Here is a 20,050-nt window from a genome sequence, read left to right on the forward strand (position 1 = left end):
TGCCCATATTCACCTCCAGATGATGACCGCAGAAACATTTAAGATAAAAAAAGATGAAAAAAAGTTACATACAAAACTTTATTAGTGTAGGATGGTACCAGTGAAAAATCATCGCCTGATGCCTCACAAAACACCAGGCTAATACTACAAWAACTGAAACTAAAAGCCTGTTTCTTGCATTAATGATTCCTGCTGGGAAGTTCTTTATCTAAGACACTGTAACTCCCTATGAGCTCTGAACAACATTACTTTATAGAAAACTGAAAACATTTGGCTTTCCAAATTGCAGGGTGCCAACTTCAACTTCCAAAGTATCAGAAAGGAGCCAGTTTTTTTGGTTTTTTTTTTTTTTTTTTTTCAGAAAAATAGAAGCTCCAAGATGTGATACACCAAAGGCTATGCTGTCATAACACTGCAGTCTCCACTGAATGGTCCACATTTGGTCTCCTATGTTATCATCATAATTTCCTTCTATTTAGACTAGGAATTAAGTGTGTAGTAACCATGCCTACCATAGAACAGTTACACCACAAAACTTCAAGAGATTTCAAGTACAAATAAAAGAATCCATATGATACAGGAGATTGAGCCCTTGAAAAACAGAACAGTATTTTCCTCTAAAAGGTGCAATATTCAATATTACCATTCCTTTGCCATGGGAACAGCCTTACATATCCATTATTTCATGTATCCACTCTTCTATGATTACATAAAAAATACATCTAACCACTGAAAAAAGATTTCCAAAAAACAGCATTTCTTCTAGGATATCGGAAATCTCTTAGCTTTGTGGGGCAAACCTGATCCTAAATAGGTCCTCAGAAAGCTTCTCTAACATACTAGCATTAAATAATCCATAGAATTAAAATCCATTCTCTGAACCAAGTCAGAAACAAGCAAAAGCAATCACTGCAGAAGATTTAAGTTGTAAAAAACTTGCCTTGGAGCAGCATCCATGCGAGAGGAGCCCAAGAGCACAGCACAGTCCTGCCYGCGAGGCAGCAGTCTGCAGAGCCGCCTTTGCAGAGGGCAAATTAAACTGCAGGTAGCTGGTGACGCCTTTAATAATTTGGTGTGACAAAGCTGAGGGACAAACTTCCTGTGCAGCTGAAACGGGCAGGAAAGCAGAGCCAGAGGTTTTATTAGGGCGAGAGCAGCTCCCAAGCCCAAAACAAAGGACTGGAAAAATGATTTTGGCAACACACGTTTACTAACAGTCTGCACGGCGGAGCAGCTAATCCTGCCTTGCAGTGGGCTGTTTGCAGAGCACATCTTGCGAGCAGAAGCAGCAGGCCCTGCAGCAGCGCTCCATGGCGTTCAGCTCGGGGCAGGACGCGGCAAACAGCTCGGCGGTCAGAGGGGCTGGCCGGAAATTCTCAAATAAAACAGAGCATCGGGCTGTCTGCAGCAGCCTCGGCGTTTGGAAAGCCCTGCCCGCGGTGCAGGGAGGACAGGCAGAGGGGGAGAGAAGCAGCCGCAACCTGTGCAGCTCAGCGAGGGCTGCAGGGAGGCCACAGGGAGGCTACACGGCTGCACCGGCGTGCAGCGAGCCCGGGGTTTGGGCGCCCTCCGCATCCCGGCTGCTCCTGCTAACAGCCCTGAATCCGGCATGTGAACTTGGAAGCGGCCGCACTGGGATGAGCGTGAGCAGCGTGCGGGAGAGAAGGAACTGCAACTGCAGCGCCCACAGAAACGAACTGGAAGACAACCCCCTTCCCCCTGCTCCGTGACRGTTGTGTAAGTGCTTTCCAGCTACAGGCTCTAAAGCAGGAGGAAAAATAAACACCAACAACGAGCCCAGGCTGGTTTGAGTTCCTTATTTTTTTTCCCCACTTTTAAGTGTCTGTGGCCTGTGTTTCGTGATGGGTGTGAGAAAGCACCTTGCTGGTGAGGAGCCGCTGTCCTGACCCTGTGCGTGTGTCACCCTCTTGATCTGGGGACAACCTCCTGTTAGGCAGGTCTGGCACACATTTGCTGTCGTTGCAGCCCTGTGATTCTGAGGTGACTTCTTGCCACAGGATCCCGTTTTGATCTGGGTATAACCAACCCTTTCAGCCATATGGACAGATGTTTTGCATGTTGTTCCCTGGGTCCTTTGGTAAAATGTAGCTTGCAGTTGTGCCACCCTGGAGCTAAGCCCAGCACACATACATCTATCTGGACATGCGGAGTCAAGTGGCTGCAACAAGTACAAGTGACCCGAACTCTGCTGTTTCCTCGGGGTGAGCGGGCAGCTTTAGAGGCTGAACATTCTGTGAAAGAAGTTATTTTCCTAAGAAAATAAACCCCAAACTGTATCCTGCCGAACTACAATGACCCCTTGCTTTGAGTCACCATTGAACCTCAGCATTTTTGAGCCATGAAGCACTACGTCGACTGCTTGATTTAACCAAACAGCTTCAATAAAAGACTCTTCCCATYCCAAGGAACCAGCCACTAGGGAGTTTCACACGGTGCATCTAGCCCAGAACTGCCACCATACAGTGAGAGGGAAGGACAAACCCCTGAATGCTTCCAGCCTTCTCACCCACTCTCCATCTCCAAACCTTCCTCACTGCTATGGGAATCTCTCCTGTAACCCATGAACCTTTTTCATCCAACCCTGCTCATTCTCTGTTCCCGTCTCCATCATCTACAGTAGCTTTTCCCTCTTCCCTTATCCTACTTCCTTTCTGCTGTCCTTTCTTCTCCAATTCTCCATGTTTCCATCATCCTCCATGCATTCAATGGGACTCGCCAAGCAGTTTCTTCCTCTTCTCTGTGCTGGGAGGAAGAGAGAAATTGTCCTTGGAAGCAAGACAACGTAATCCGATTACTCAGGTCCTTCACGCAGCAACTCCTGCGGATCCTCTGCCACGGAGAGGTGCAGCCAAAGGGAAAACCCTGCTCAGCTCCTGTAGCCCCACATTGGATCCTTCACAGAGCTCTTTGCAGGCTGCAGCTGTGAAAAAGCCCACCCAGGCAGAGAAAATTCCTTCAGCAGAAACATGTAGGGCTAGAAAGGATGTGCAGAGATTGCTTGGCCTATTGCTGCTACCTAAAGAACCTACTCATGGCTTTCACTCCCGGTTGTGGGTTGTGATTCTCCAAGGGTTTGGAAAGGCAGCAAAGAAAAAAGCAATGAAGAAAAGGGAGCTCACGGACACGCTGCATGTGCCTGTGTGAAACACACAGGAACCCTTGCAGGAGAAGGAAAGAAAAAGAAAAAAAATCCACAATTTAGGGACCTACAAATCAAAAACCACCAATAACAACAGACCTAGGGCACTGCCCCTGACAGCTGCTGTCTATCTTACCCTTAACAGCTCGCAGGGAAGGAGGTTGCATATCCTTCCTTGGTGGTCTCCCCACGGCTTCCTGATGATAACAGGAAGTTTTCTCAATATCCAATCTAAATCATCCTGGCAAATTAACAAATCACTAAATTAAGCTGCCACAGAAATCCACAACTGTAATAATGACGCTTACATACTGGAGGAGTGCTATATTGTGCAATAGTTTTCATTACACTGAATAAATATAATTATTTCCACCTTTTCTCTCATTTCTTTCTCTCTCCTCCCATTTTCACCTCCCGCATGTCCRTAGCCTCCTTCAGGCAGGGCACCCACAGGTTGAGTTGCTTTCACTGCAGAGACCCCAGCAGTGCCAGCTGCCTCCTGGGTCTTACAGATGACGCTCCTTTAACATCACCCAAAACACGACGCAGCGCTTTTGCAATAGCCTCTCACCGATGATTCACGCTTAATTTATGGTCCACTAAAAATCCTGGGTCTTTTGCTCTCCGCTGCTTCCCTACTCCATAATCCTGACTTAGTAAATATGCATTTTGACTTCTTTGTAAATGAATCACCTTGAAACGTCTTGATCTCTATCTGGATACACTCTCCAATTTGTTATGGTCATTCTTAGCTCTTACCCTATTCTCCCAAGCGCCTGCAACCCCTCCCAGCCTGACGTCAGCTGCAAGCAGTACAAATGCACTCCCATTTTCCGAATCTTTACTGAAAACACTGAACAAAACAAGTCGTTTCTCCCCAGAAAGTGACACTGCTGATGTATCACATATTACTGCAATAGCTGGATCAGACAGATGAAAGCACAAATCACATTACTTGAGCTTCATTCTATGTGAAGATAGTGCTGGAGCCACTATGCTCCACTTTCAAGTTATTTTAATAGTAATTATTTTAATATCTGCCAAAACAGACTTCTTATTAGCGCTAAGAATGTAAAAATGTCCTAGTTTAAAAGTGCTAGAGTTCTGTTTTAATTGATCCCATCCAGTTCTTGCCTCAGCTCCACTCAGCACTGCCAAACGCACGAGCTAGATGAGAACCATGGAGTCCCAGGCAGGAYGGACACTTAAGAGCACAGGCTGTCAGACGTGAGAAGAACCTGAAAGATCTTTATTACAGAATTTCTAAAACTGAATAAATAAAAACTCAGAGAAAACATGCTRGAGATTTAAGAAACAGTCACTCTAAAAAAAGATAATTTTTCCATTATTTTCTTTTCAGTGTTTACAACCCTGAAAACCATTATTTTTCTAAACACTTTTCAGCTGCAACTTTTCCATGACATGCACAAGTGCCTCTCTCAGGCACTCCTCTGCAGTGACTATAGGTGAAAGCACGTGGATCTTATACAAGCAACTTGAGTACAGTCCTCGGCACCAAGAATCCAGATAATTCCTCATGTTAAGAGACTAATTCAAATGAAAGATTTTCTCCTCTTCTCTTCCCAACGAGTTTAAGCTTATTGTCATCCAGTCTGATTCAAAAACATGAGAAATTTCTGTCTCTAACTTCTTTTTTTATAGTCTGAATACATAAACTGCTTTCCACACTGCATGTCTATGAATATTAGCGTGTAAAACGCCCACCTACGAGCCAAGAGCTAATGCATCTCCCAACCTCCTTTAACCAGGGCTCCCAAGAGCACTACAACTTAAAACACACCGCGCTCCACGGCAAGATGCAAGGAACATCATTTCTATTTGCGTCGAGCGAAGCGAGCCGCTCTTACTAACCACAAAATTGGCTCTCTAATGAGAGGGCAACGAGCACCTGAAGGACTGCTGGCTTTGGAAAGTCAACACGGAATAAAGCGGAGACAAAGCACAAGGCAGGAGCCACGCAGCTCGTGTTTGCTTTCGCTGGCCYGCTCCCCGCTCAACCTACACGTGTGAATTAAGCTCTATTTATAAGTCTAGGGCTGGGTTTTTTTTTTTAAATGACCTTAATATAGAGCAGTTGTTATTTTGTTTCTGTTGAACGTAGCAACAGGAAACCCTGTCACTCCTGCAGCAAACTTTCCATTCCCCCCGACACTCCCAGGGCTGCACCAGAAAAGCCAGATTTCTAAAGAGGTGTTGGGTGAGGCGGGAGGGAAGAGGGGGAGAGAAGAGATAAGGACACACACAAACACAAAATTATATGCACGTAAAACATGCAAAATGGAAGCAGAGTTCAGTCCCTTCTCCCTTTTCCTCATTTAAGAGGAAGGTCACTTGAAATAAAACACTGGCAGGGTTTCTATTTATTTGCATTTTCTAAACACGTCTTCCTTTGCCACCAGATGCCCAAGTATTAGTCATGAAAATTATCCATAATAAAAGATGGCTACAAAAAATTAGCACCTTTACATTCAAACATTTCAATATAAAAGACTTATTTATTAGGACAAATTTTAGCTTGGAGAATTATTAGCTCTATTCCTCGGTTAACTCACTGAGCTAACAGCTAGAGAAATTAAGCCTTAACTTGTTAAAAACAAAATTAACCTCATTTTATTACAGGCTTTGGCAGGACTGTTGCGCTGCCTAAAGAGCTTTACTGTGGGATGAGCAAGGTTTTTGGTGCTCCACCCTGTAATGTTAACTCATCTCCACAATATTTTCTCTTTTAACAGCTCCGTAATTGCAAGCTAGCACACAAACACAGCTGCTCAACGGCAACGTGCAGCGACACAGGCTGCAAGCAAATGAGCATTTGCAAAACACAGCCTTTTTCAGGAACAAGAACCTATGTATAACACGGAGGAGTAAATGCTCCAAGAAAGAAAGGTAAAACCGACAAATCCAGCTCCTGATTAAGCAGGATACATAGATTAAATCAAAATTACATCCCCATCAAGTCTGACATGCTTATATGTTATTGCAGACAGTCCTTAAGAACAGCAAGCCACGGGGCTGCAGGGGAAGCAGGAAGGTGAAGCCAAGCCTACACATTTCACATCTTCTCTAGGGTCACCTGCGTTGGGTAGGTGGGGTTTTCCCTCCCGTTTGATCCCTACATGTCTTTCAAAGGCACATTTCTATTCCAAGAAAGCACCATTTGCTTGGAAACAGGGCCAGCTCACAGCACCCACCCCATCYCTCACCCTCTATGGGCATCCCTCTTATCCAGGAGCTGTGTCTCAGGGGTGCAGCAAAGAGCCAAAATAACCTTATTCCTACGKATTTCTGAACAAGGCTGCAGCAGAGAAAACCTATCAGGTCAAACTGCATCGCACAGACTGAGACAACCTAAATACGGCGTAAGCCAGAGTGCCTTAAAAATGAAAGGTCTTAAATAAATAAAAAAAAGGTTCCAAAAAAAGGCCATGCTATTTTCAGGAGGCTAAAATAAGAAGTCACAATGAAAACCYAAGTTTAGCCTTGCAAAGAGGAGAGAAAGGAAATCAGCCCTTTAGGTGGCAGTCCACAGCGTTGCTGACAGTTCTTTAAAAGGCACAAAAAGAAATAAAGGTAACAACATGTAAGGGACACTTACCGCTGCCTCACAGGCTGGGCTCTCTTTCTGATCTTTCAAAAAGTCCACCTCATCTTCAGTTTTCATTTCCAGCTTCCCTGTAAAAGCAGAAGGTTCGCACAGGCAATTTAAAAACAAACTTCTCTCAGAGCTGCTGATATTTTTCTGTTTATTCAAACCAGTCTCAAAGAAAAAAAATGGAAAAAAAAAAGCCCCCAAAATCCCCAGCCTTCAACAAGTCCATTTTACTTCCAACATCTGGTTTCATTCCTGTCTTCACTGCTTGTTTGTTATTAGTTTTAACAACTATCGTGTCTAGGACCAAAGGAAACTATGAAACAGCAGCGAGCATGAGCAAAAGGGAAGGCTGCAAAAYGCCTGACAGGCTCTAGGTGAAGCTCAGCTTATCTGCAGGTATTTGCCTGCATTTTTTTTTTTAATTTGGCTCCCCTAGTCCAGTTGCACAATCAAAATTTTTGCCTTTTTCTTCTTACCATAACCTAAGCGCAATGCAAGAAATGAGACCTGTCTTGCTGACTGGTATTTCAAGGGTTTAATATATTGCCAGCTTCAAAAACTTAGCTCTTCCGCACTGCCTTAGGGAGGATGATTTTATCTCTGGGCTAGAAAGACAAACCCTTCTCTGGGGAGTTTACAGCTGGTTTCCCCCTTCCTCGTGCCACCGTGACAGTGTCACCACAGCAGTGGTACAAACATGTCCCAGCTGTTCTCTCTGGCCAGCAAAGACACGAAAGCCTCTACTGGTCACCATTCAGCAGGGTTTCCTTTCTGGCTGTTTTTCCTTAGCATAAAAATTGAAGTTGTAACGCTCCTTTTTATCACTGTGTTAATGATTCATGACACCTACCAGGAATTAATGTAAAGATGAAAATATTTTGATAATAACGAAATATAACAAACTTGCAGTCTACAACTGATAAACTAATCTCAAATTATTAAGTCAAATGGTCATAATTTTGTCTCCATTAGATCAGTTTGTGTGTTACTAATGGCAGACTCTGCAAAATTAGAGCTAATGACACAAATTTCTGAGAACCCTGTTTGCTGGCAAAGCAGTGATCATGGTCACGATGAGAATGGCTGGAGGTTGCAGCAAATGACTCCATGTTAGTGGCCAGAAAGGAAGCCTTACTCTTCCCAGGGCATATCCCATAGGGAAAAGTGGGCCACGACTGTTCAGAATTTGTCCAAAAGTTAGAAAACATGAGGCTGAAATTGCTGGTACACTGGGAATGGGTGACACAGGCAGCACGAAGACACCCCATGATGTGTAACAGCTGGARAAGCAAGTCATGTGCTGAAACACAGCACTAGGCATCAGAAAAAAATCAGAACATTCCCAGTTCTGCTTGGGATTTCCTCTGTTATTTATGCTCCTCTCTCTTGTGTTAGATTTGAGGAGACAACGTGACCAGCGCTTGCAGCATCCTGATGTCCTGTACAGAGTACCTAAAACACTGCTCCTCTTGAGGTCTTCAGTTAACACTTCATCAGCTCAATCCTAGCAATATCAGACCTTCATTTTATTGTCCAGGTAGATAAAAATCAAGAGTTTCAAGCACTGGAAACACACTGTTCGTGTGCTGACACTGGACACAGAGCTGTGCTTTGACTTCCTTAYCACCCCAGGATGAAGAATATTTGTAGTTTGCCAACAGAACAGAACCATTTCTTTCCTCCACTATAATCCTGAGCACTCTGTAAGCATTTTAATACAACCACAGAGGCCTTTGAGGCACAAAGTTCATCAYGGCACATGTTGGATTGTTAGTGACATTTGTTATCGATTCACGCTGCTGCTCTACAAGGTGCTGCAAGCTGCCTTTGGAAAGAAGGAGCGAAAAAGGGAAAATGCCTTTGGTAAGAATGAGTTGAAGGCTTTTAAARTTCAGAATAAGGTGACATATTTCCACCTGGCAACAAATGTCTTCAAAGACTGAGACCTTTCAGAAGAGTCATTAGGGAAACTCCACCGAGAGGAAAAGCCAGCACACAGTGATCACAGTGTTTGTTAATTTAAGATATCCAACCCCAGCTATACAATCTAGCCTTGCCAGAATCACTTTTTGCCAAGAAGCTGCACCTACCTGTAGGTGTTCTGTGAGCACAGCTGCACTGCTCAGCCATACCCTGCTTCCTCTTTCCTTGCCCAGCCTGCCTATTGTGGTCTGCTTTCATGTCCTAACTGCTTGGTTTTGAAGGAAAATAGCAGACACCCGCCTGACTCGTAAATAACGTGCTTGGAGAACCTATTACTCAGATGCAATGATGTTGTGACTCAAAAGCTCAGAGCAACACGAGAAGCCGCCTTACGAAAAGTTGGATCTCCTCGTCTCTTCAACTTCCTTCAGTTTGGTGAGCGCTCAATTAGATATTTATCAGGATAAGRCAATTAGCCCTTTGAGGTCTCTATTTTTGGAACAGTCTGAATGTAATAAAAGGTGATGAGATAAACAAGGATATATTTAGGAGCAATTTTATAATATAACTAAGAAAGAAAGTCAGACCCTATTATTTAGRGTACAAGCAACAGTAATATCAGCTTCTTCCATCTCTGACTATTTAGGCAGACAATAAAAACCTCTGACCGCACATGTTTCTGAGAAATGGCCTCATGACCTACACTTCCGTTAGAAAGATTTTATTCTAGTCTATCTGAAAAAGATTCGATTCATTCTCYTAAGCAGAAACTGCTCCTGCACAGCCACAGAATAAATACTAAGTAAATAAGCCCGAGGTTGTAAGGAAAACTGCTCAACACTGAAACAGCAACAAAAGGGAGAACTCGGGCAAGGGCTGCAGGCTGCTGCAGAAGGCTCTTGCACAAAGCTGGGCTGGTACTGGTATAAAGAATGGGCACACTAAAAAGCAACAAGTCTCTTGCTCTCTTGAATTATTGCTATATAAAAGCTCCGGATTCCACTCTATAGGAGGCAATTTTCTTCAGGGTATTACATGGCAAGCTTGGATTCAGAGTATTATGCTTCTTCTATGAACATCTTTGGTTTAAATGAACATTTTGGGGGCTTCCACAACATAATACAACAGCACGATTCCTTGGAAGAGCCCATTCTAGCCAAGATCGTCCCTTGTGCAGCACAACATCACAAATAAGTGACTCTTCCTTACGGAGAGAGCACTCCTGGACTTCAGGATCATTAAACACTCAGTCCACAAGCATTCCAAATCCACAAGAGCATCATCTTCTCCTTCCTAAAATCCTCGCACAGAATGAAGCCTTAATAAGAGAAAGGTACTTTTTCCTACTCGTTACTAGTCCACAGAAYTGTCTAGTCCTTTCTCTTAAAAGCAGGGTCTCTATATAATGCCACGGCCTCAGAAATCCCACCTGGAATCCATCCATGGAGGGTAACTCCCGAGCAYGCAGAGCAGCAGGGAAAGGCGCTCCCAGCAGCCAAGCGCCTCGCCAGGTATTGCCTTACAGCCACTCCCCTGCCATTGAAATGTCAATCTGCCCRTGCACAAAAATAGCTTTCTTTTAAAAACAGCTTGCTAATCCACACTTGGAGTGTCTCACATGTTCACTAATTATCTCCTGACTTCTTCTTCTAATAAACTGAAACTCCAGGCAAAAGAAGTGTTTGCTGAAGCCATCAGTGAACCCCAAACAACCAACCCCTTCCCCAGCCCCCTGCAGTTCCTCTGCTATCAAATATCTGGCCAAATCAGCTGCCATGACTCTGCTCTGCCTTTAGATTGAGGAGAAAACTCTCAGCATGAAGCACAGAAATATCTTTGCAACTTGCAAACCCCATGATTTAAATCATGGCAGAACTTTGACACCTTGTCTATCTTCCTTTGCTCRTTTGCTTACGCTGTGGTGGTAAAAGAAGAAGATGCACCACACAGTTTTCCCATAGCAGAGAAAACATTGGCAGCTGAAGAAGTCCAGCTGCTTACACTTAACAGCTGCCCAAACAGGTGGAATATAAAGACCAGATTAGCTCCACGTTTCAGCAGCAAATCCACCTAAGACTTAATTCCAGGCTGGAGGGAGAAAATCCTCTCTTTCTCACTCAGTTCATCCCTTTGTTTCCCCCCCAACTCCCTCCTCCCTTTTGCTTTTTTGGAGTTACCTGATGACGTTTGCTCCTAGCTCATGTTGCACCGAGTCTAAACGGTCCCCAAAGAGCCACCTATTCCCCGCGGCCGCCAGGAAGGCAGGGAGCATCCGAGGGCCAGCCCGGCTGGAGCGCACTGGAAAACAAGGCGGCCGCTTTGCCGGACAAAAGCTCCGCTGGCAGGAAAAGGGAGCAGGGGGAGGGAGGGCCCGCTCGCTTTTTTAAATGACCTAATACCACCAATTAGGAAGTGGCTTTGCACAGTTCAGAGGGACACGAGCAGCTGTGTCAGCAGGCTGGGAAAGAAACTTCAAGATGGTGCTGTTAATAGGCCCTGTGCAAAAATAAAAGGGCAAAACTAATGGAAAAGCTCAAATTAGCTCCAAGCAAATAAACTGAGCCCCCAAAGGAAGGCACATTGCTTGGAGAGACAGCAAGCTACCTATCCTCTCCTGCTGTCCTTGCTCCATAGAGAAGACATGCAAAAAAGTCTCTGTAGATTTGGGATGATGCCCTTTTCTTACCTCCCAGGGCAGCCCAAATCTGTGCATTTTAGCTGACCGCAACTTCAGATTTCCTCCTTCTTGGAAAAAACCCTACACTTCCTCTACAAGGCAGGCCCCGTGCAGTTATTTCCTTTCCAGTGTGATGAAACCCYGCACACCTGTGGTGCTTCAGAAACCCACTGGGGGTAGTTCTCATACCTGCAGCAGGCTCAGGTGCCCCTGCCGCTGGGCTGACGTTCCTCCTCTTTGCCGGGGAGCTTAGATCCATTTCTCCATTAAGGCTGGACGCTGCATCCAACGCRGGTAACGTTTCTGGTAACTCGGGGGAACAAGGTGTCTCCGAAGCAAAAACAACAGCGTCAAAACTTTTCACCATTTTAGGAACTTTATCCGGAGCGAAGCCATCATCTGCCGAAAGGGAGCTCTTCCCTCCCACGTTCGCCGGTGACTCAACAGCGCTGAGACGGCCCGGAGCCTGCGAGCAGGTCGGTGCCGCCGCGGCCTCGCTCGGATTCACTCCGCATCCATCGGGAGTGGCCACGACCTCCTCCGGGGCTGCTCCGCGCCCGGCTTTGCCCTCGCCGGCCGGGCACACTGTGTCCGTGCTGGAGTCGCTGTCGCACGTGGGCTCCTCGGCGATGGGCTGCAGGGCGGCTCTGGGAAGCACGCTCTCCATTTCCCCCTGCTCGCCCGGATACTCCGGGGGCATCGCCGCCACTCCGAAGGCCTCCYGCTCCACAGAGGTGGCTGCGGGCGCCTCCATGTCCAAGGGGTCCTTCAGCTGTGGGGAAGCTCCTCGGGGGGGCCCCGCATCCATATGGGCGCTGCCCGCCGCCTCCGCTGACTCGCCGCCCGGCCCGGGGCCCTGCGCGGCCACTTCTGCATCCAGGGCCTCGCGCRCTTCCTCCCCGCGGGCCTGCCCGGGCCCGGCGGTGCCCGCGCTGCCGCCGCCTGCCGCGGGCCCCGGCGGGCTGCCGCTCACGGCAGCGGAGCGCGGCGCCCCTGGCACGGCCGCCTCCGCATCAGCCTCTCCCGGAGGCTCGGCTTGGCCTCCACCAGCCTGCCAGGAGCTGCTCTGCTCCGCAGAGCCGCCTTCTCCCTCATGACCGAGGGGCCCGGCAGCTTGGCCCGGCGCGGGCAGCCCCGCCGAGGCGGCCGCCGCTTCCTGGTTTTGTTCAGCGCCGTGGCGGGGAGTTACGTGGGGTGTGCCCACAAAATTACCCGGCTCCCGGCCTGCACCCTCGGCGCCGTCAGGGCTGTTGCCGTGCGGAGCTGCCTCCTGCCCGGGAGGTGCCACTGCAGCGGCCGCCTCGCCGCCAACACCTTCATGCTGTGACAGGGGCAACGCGGCCTCCTCGCTGAGCCCCTCCTGCCCCGCAGCACTTTCTGCGCTCGCTGCTTTGGCTCCCGGGGGCTCTTTTTCTTGCAGATCTGCACTCACATCCCCCACAGGGATCTCGTGCTTGCTCTCCTGAGCAGCGTCTAATTTTGTGCTGTCACCCATTTCATCTCCTGCGCCAGTTGCATCGGCACAAGGGCGACAGCTCGCAACTTCCTGAGCCCCGTTTGCAGAAGCGCAGCTCCCTCCGCAGCTGCTATCAGCTCCTACTGCTTCCTCTTCGTGGGCTCCACTACCCTCCACGGCTTGGGCTGCAAATCTGCTGCTCTTGCTGCCCTCCTGGCAAGGCACAGGTTCTCCACCGTTTTGAGCAGGTCCATCAGCTTCGTCACTTTCAGGTTTAGCATCAGCACCATCAATTTCCACGCTGTCTCCTGGACACAGCGAGCTAGATTTTGCATCCGCACTGTCACCTCCTAACTGCTCTTCTTGCTCCCCATCCTTACTGATGGCATGGATTTCCAAAACAGGATCGTGTTTTGGTGCCTTCACACCATTCACTGCTGGCAGTGCTGTCCCAGTGTTCACAGTGACATCCTGCCTCTCTTTGACAAGGGACTCGCCTGGGCCTTCTAGGGAGCCGCTGTTTACCAGATCAGTGCATGAATCTGCTCCAGATTTGCTGTTATCACTGGTCTTGCCAGGGCCAACAGAGAGATCATCAGTGCCAACATCTGCACTGCTACTGTCACATGCCGGGACCACTTGCACAGTTGCATCCTCCTCTGCGCAGTCAGTGCCATTAAAATCCCCGAGCAAGGGCTGAGCAGTGCTGGCTGACGCCTCCTTGGCTGGCTGTTGCTCTTTCAGATCTGCAGTCCTCATTGCACTGGTCTCAGCCATCCCATCCTCTACCTGCTGCCGGCCGGGAGACTTATCAGCCGTCCCTGTGCAGTTCCTGCATTCGGTTTGGCCCATGGCCACATCCAGAGGGGAAGCTGGGGTTTTGTCTGCAGTTTCAGTCACTGTAACAGCACTTTCAGCTGCACTCTCTTCAGCAACTTGCGCTTCCTGATGGGTGCTATCTTTACTGCACAAGCTGGCGGGATCTAAAACAACTCCAGCAGATGTCATTCCAGCTTCCTCATTTGTATTTCCACAGGATGGGAGACTTACAGCACCGTTTACGGCCGCGCTCACGCTGAGCGTGCTGCCCTTTTTGTCGGACACGGTCCCAGAGTCTGCAACAGAGGTTGGCTCCTCCTCTTCCTTTTCAGTCAACGTCACTGTATTTTTACTTTCACAGGAGCTCTCTGCAGCCCCCAGGCTCTCTAAGCCACTTGGAGCATCGCTGGCAGCTCCCAAGCTCTCGCTGTTGCACTTGTCCTCCTGGCAGGTTTGGGCCAAGAGCTGCTTGCTGTCAAGTTGGACAAGATCAGATGGACTTTCCTTCCCTCCTTCTCTTGCCATTTCTTTTAGGCTCTCAGATGTAGTGACTGGGTGACCATCTGGCTCTGTTCCTCTGCCACAACTATTCCCAGAGTCTCTCAGGGCAGATTCTGTCTGCTTCCTTATATTCTGTACAAAAAGAAAGAAAAAAACCCAATATGATTGTTTTGCTCCGTCACACATTTAAAGTATATCCACTATGCATAAAATCTRTATCAAAATAATGCAAGAGAATCCCGATCTACATAGCTACTTAAGACAGTTACAAACGTACAACAATGCCTGGTTTAATGTGTGGTCTCAGTGTCAGTAATACTGAAAATATCGGAATGACAGAAACAATGGTTTGAAGGAGCATTCAGAGAGTGTCTAGTCCAACCTCCTGCCTCAAGATGAACTATCTGCAGCCCAAGATCTGCAGCACTCTGCATTGCCAAGTCCTGAAAACCTCCAATGATGGAGTTTCCACCATTCTCTAGGGAATCTGTTCCAGTGCCCCACCACTCTCTTAGTGAATATGGACCCCCCATCCCAAACTGAAATTTGTCTCTCTGGCCCCACAGTAGATCATGTACTACTATTGAGAAGAATTTTGSCTCTGTCGTCTTTGTAATTCCACTTCCAGCAGCTGCAGTCATATTTCATGAGTACCCTTAAACTCAAGCTCAGTTAACAGTASAATTCCATCCACCAAATAATGCAAAAATATACCACTCTAGTCCCAAAAGCCCCGAGCAAATGCTGCTCAAGAGCAACTCCAGATTCCTGCTCAAATAGGCACCACTGTCTGCTCAGTATTGCTCCGTTTTGTTACACTGACGGAAATTTTATTTCAAACACTGGAATTGGCTGATGATGACCCACTCTGCCCAAGCACAATCTGTTGTTGGGAAAGGCATACGTAAATAAAAATCTGGAACTTATCTCCCAAATGGAAATAAAAACTTGAGAATGATAGCAGACTGTTAAAATTAATATGTGCTGTACTGTGGAGCAGTAGCAACATTCTCTATTCCTGTGTAACCCACATTTTTGTTCCAGTATAACTGTTGTGTCAAAAGTCTCCCAGATTTTTGGTTGGATTAACACAATGAGACCTTGGCTCAGGGATTTACATTGAGAGCTTTCTAAGTTCACATTGGTTTCTTATTCAATAGGTGGGCAGYTCCTATGAATTACAGGAAATGCAATATTAATGCTCTAATGATCTCTTTCAAACTATTTCTACTTTGCATTTATTTATAGGCATATTCAAACAATACATAAAGCTTAGCCGTTTACCCTAAGCAGGGTCCTCCCAATTTTGTTTAAGCCTCTGAAAATTCTCGGAGAAATTAAATTTCATGTCGGAAAGACCAACACTCCTTTTTTCCCCAGTTTACCAAAGCTCAATATGGTAATTGAGGCATCCCAGAGAGCTTCAGCCTGTTGCATATACAAATTGTGGCTAAAATCATGGCTGCTCCTTCACTGCTATTGCTTTAACTATTCTTTCCGCATTACTGAGGTTTGCGAACTACGACCACTGCCACCAAATCACTGAATCACAGACCACTAAATGCACTTCTGGTGTTTGTGATGACGGTCCTGCTTAAAACCACCCCGCTGCCCATCTCACCGTGCACGCTCTCATCCTCGTGCACACTCCGGTTTAATGAAGTGGTCCAAGACAGGTGAGATGTGGTGAGGATGGCAGCGCTGTCTTGCAAAGCCAACCTCTCCGGCMCAGCAACGCGAGGGCTGGACGTGCTTTTCTGTGCTTTTTTTGTGTGCAAATGAAGCAGCCTGGACAGCGCGTCAGCACTTTGGTGGCCATAACCCTGCAGCCCAGCACGAGACTGCTCGACTGGTTTCCAGCCAGCACGGACAGACAAAAGTGACACTTGTTTGGGAACTGGCGAAAGGAGGGGCGGCGGGAGCCYGGCGTCCAAGTCATCCTGACTAGAGTCTGAAAAATAGAGCCTTCTCCAGAGGAAGCCAAATGGCTTTTAGCTGACCTTGAATGAACCTAAATGAAATAATTACAGGGCTGTTTTCCAAATTCAAATCAGATTAGACATGAAGTGAAACAGTGCTGGAAAGAAAGAAAAAAAGCATCTAAACATAGCCCTTTTTGAACTCATTGTCAGACAAATCGCACCCATCTGGCTCTTGCACTAGCAAACAAAAGACGAGCTTGACACACGGACCGGTTTTAAGCATCGTTCTGTGGAAAGGAGAAGCGCAGTAAGGTGACTTTATGGTGAGTGCTAGCTTGCTGCTCAAGCCTCCAGTTTCTGCTGAGATAGGAGTAGTCACGTTTAGAGCAAGACCAGAGCAGTCAGTTCCTCTAAACCTGTTCCTAACCTACTGCCTAAAAACCATAGATCTCCCCTTTCCTAAAGAAAGGAATATAAAATTCCTGGACTAGCAGTATTTAAATACCACATCTTTCACTTCCTGGCCACCCCGGAGGAATGTTGTGCCATAGGGAAGGTTTCTGTGCCCTCTAGACAACTCTCAGCTCAGCTGCTCTCAGGGATCCTGCAGGAGCCGGGAGCACAGAGAGGTCCCACCAGCCTGGCACGTAGCTCACTTGACTTTTGCTGCCAGACCCACAGAGAAAACTTGCTTCCTAAAGCAATTTCCCCAGATTCATCCCTGTCCCCAGTCAAAAAGCAAACAGGCATGTGTCTACCTGGATATTTGATAATGACATCCAGATAAAACATCAAGACCCATTTGTAAATACACCCCCAAAGACCGCCTGAGTGGAAAGCCCTTTCAGACACCAGGCTGCTCCGAAAGCCAGCAAACACGCTGGGTATGTTCCTGTTGAATCACCCGCTCCTTTTCCTTACCGTGTGCATGTGCTTCCGAAGCTGCCGTATGTCATCCTCCAAGCTGCCCTCTCGCCCTGCCCGGGTTTCAGCTGTCAGCATGTAGACATCAAGCCCCCGGTGGTGCTTCACRCAGTAGTCCCCCGCGTGCACCGTGTGCGACAGGGTGCTCCAGGAGGCCGGCTCTCTAGCTTCCTCTCTGAAATAAAACGCAGCCAGGTTAATCTGCAGTGCTGCACTGCAGGACGTACGCGGTCCTTCACTCTGGACACTCATCTAATCAATGGCCCAAGCAAAGCAGAGCACCGGCTCCAGGGCCAGACAGACAAATGCACACACGGATGCTGCTMAGCTCCGAGAATGAATTTGATTCAGAGCTAAAGGCAGAAACAAGCTGCATTTGACGTAGTCCTTCCAAGTCTGACTTAGCCTCGGGTAGAAAAGTCCTTTATTTTTTTCTCAAACCGTAAGAACACAAAGAAAGATTAGAGATAAAGAATAAGATATTTGTTTTTTAAATTAAGTTTCTTGCAGGTGAAGATCACAAAGCAACTATTGTGGTAGAGCAGATACCTGAGGCAAATACTGAAGAACAAACTAGAAGGAATGACAGCTTTTACAACAACGTAAACAACGGCTGCACAGAATCAGAGAATGGTTGAGGCTGGAAGGGACCTCTGGAGATCATCTAGTCCAACCCCTCTGCTCAAGCAGGGACACCCAGAGCATGTGGCACAGGGTGGCATCCAGGTGAGTTTTGAAGATGTCCTATTCAGTCTTTACCCTCACCCTATTCCCTCTCAGTAGATATTCAGTAGAATACACAGCAAAATCATTTGCAGTTTGACTTTGTGTGCCTTATATATATATCAAAATACTGCTTAAGACAAAAGTTACAAACACCTAAAACAATTCAAACATAATTAAAACAAGAAAAACTAAATGGCAGTACTCTGGAGTGAGCCCACATGCTTTGTTTCCTGAGACAAACTGATGGAATTCGATAAACTGATGGAATGAGAGAGCTGAATYGAGAAAAATACACTGAAAAGCAGYGGGAGGAGAACAAGCAGGAATAAACAGGGAGGTGAAGGCACTGGGGTGGGGCCCTGCTCGCAGGGAAAACCATGCTTAGACAGACCGTGAGGACACACATCTGGACRGTATTGACAGAAATGACSTTGCTATGAAGTGGGGACAGTAACAGCTCTCAACTGCTGCAGAAGCCATCCTAAACAAGGATCATGTTTCCTTCGGATTGCATAACCCACAATAATTCTACCTCCTTTAAATAACATTTCACAAAAATATTGAAAAAGTTTTGGAGAAATGTGAAGTAAAAAAAAGGGTATTTCTTTGTAACCTCGAAGACTTTCAATAATCTATGAGATTTGGAAAATTTTATCACTCCCAATCTGCCTTTTTAGCCTCCCTTTACCCTCAGGCCTACTCCTCCTGTTTACCCTCAAGCCTACTCGCCCCATCTACCCTCAAGCACCTTGTTTCACAGAGCACACGCCCAGGAGTCGTCAAAAAGCAGCAGTTTTGGTCATTTCTGAAATTCATTTTGTCTCTCCTGTGAAACTACTTTTATACTGGCTGTCTCACACAGAACGTTCTCAGTACTGCGAGACTGCAGTGCTTCTTGCAGCAGCATTGCTGGGTTTCTTCTTTACCCATCAAAAGAAAAGGAAAAAGAATGCAGCTGCAGATCAGAATGAAAAAATTACTCAGCAGTTCAATAGAAATTTCTATCCTGTCAGCTCTAATTCAAACGTCAAACCTTGCAGTTGCATGAACTTGCAGCTCCAGGCAGCAATTCTGTTCCTGCGGTTAGTGCCACCAAGCTTTGCAGAAGCTTTGCTGTCATTTAAAGGGGTTGAAAAAACTTTTATCTTATCAAGGTGTTTATCTAGAACTTCAGGTTTGCAGATTTCACTTTGAATCAGAATTTCTTCAGAAAATAATTTTAAAAAAAATCTGTTTTACCTATTAAAGGCCAGATTGATTTGTGCAGCACCTCTATCTCCAGGAGAGRCTTCTGGCATTGAGAAAGAGACAGAAATGGCTCTCAAAAGGGTTTGTTTCTCTTGGAAAGATGACGCAGTTTCTACTTTTCATACATGTTGAGGTAAAGTCAAGGGACCTGGGGTTCACGCCGACCTGTTTGTGAGCAGGAGGATTGCAAAAGCCCTCGTCTTTCTTTCACTAGGACTGTTCCCATGAGAGAGAGCCTGAGCCAGAACATGGCCCTTTCCCTTTGTGAAGACGAGCCCTGAGTCACAACAGGCTTCCTGAAGTTTCCCTTTGCAGCACAGCCACGGATTACCCTACAAGGGCCTGGGATGGAGCTGGGATTGTATGCAAATGATTACGGATATTTGAAAAAGTATGTATACAGGAAGCATATACAGGCACTCAGGCAAAATCACTGCTTTAGGCATCTTTGCCACCTTGATTTCTTACAGTAAAAGTAGCAACTCTCTCTAAAGGGCAAGCATCTACTACAGCTCAAAGAAACCCATAGGGACACTGTCCACAAACCTGTGCAATTTATAAAGAACAGAAAGTAGCAATGATCAAAGCAAGAGGAGAGCAGGGTGGAGTAACTGGCAGAGAGGAAAAAAAACCCTGCAGACAACGTCGGTGGCAGCGGTTGCCACCACTCTGCCCTAGCAGGATGTCCCTCCCTGTCCTGTGACTCATTTTGGGTTAAAAACTGCAGCGCACACAAGGCAAACTCAGACAAAGCGGACCGACGTCTTCTCCCATTCACCATAGCGTAACTCAATTGACTTCAATAGAATTACTCTTGATTTAGACAAAATCAATATTTCCATAGAGAAGCAGAAGGAAGTGTACAGTTTCTTTGGCAATTTGTATAAATCTGATCATGCAGGCACTGAAGTCAACTGAGCCACTGCAAGTGTAAAGTGACTAAACAAACGGCCTTCCTTTATCAAGGAAACACAGACTTTTCTGTCTAGGGCAATTTTCCTTTCAGCTGTCATATATGAGAAATCACTGCACTCAGGGCCACTCGCAGCACACAAAGCGGCAGCCAGCACCCAAACCAGTT

The 20,050-nt window shown here is 46.8% G+C and overlaps 1 protein-coding gene across 1 annotated transcript in view; it reads right to left on the reverse strand.

Annotated features, from left to right (window-relative positions):
• Positions 1 to 4,733: 4,733 nt before the first annotated feature.
• LOC112948279 (A-kinase anchor protein 13-like) overlaps positions 4,734 to 20,050 on the reverse strand; it is a 71,716-nt gene continuing 56,399 nt past the window's right edge. The window contains exons 6-9 of the mRNA XM_026040521.1: positions 16,993 to 17,170; positions 11,563 to 14,281; positions 6,777 to 6,853; positions 4,734 to 4,773 (exon numbers count right to left, since the gene is read on the reverse strand). Of these exons, the coding sequence (XP_025896306.1) occupies positions 4,765 to 4,773; positions 6,777 to 6,853; positions 11,563 to 14,281; positions 16,993 to 17,170 (2,983 nt within the window). The 3' untranslated portion in view covers positions 4,734 to 4,764. The remainder of the gene's footprint in view (positions 4,774 to 6,776; positions 6,854 to 11,562; positions 14,282 to 16,992; positions 17,171 to 20,050) is intronic.

Source organism: Nothoprocta perdicaria, unplaced genomic scaffold (genome assembly GCF_003342845.1).
Source record: "Nothoprocta perdicaria isolate Ctin4 unplaced genomic scaffold, notPer1 scaffold_26, whole genome shotgun sequence".
Classification (NCBI taxonomy): Eukaryota; Metazoa; Chordata; class Aves; order Tinamiformes; family Tinamidae; genus Nothoprocta; species Nothoprocta perdicaria.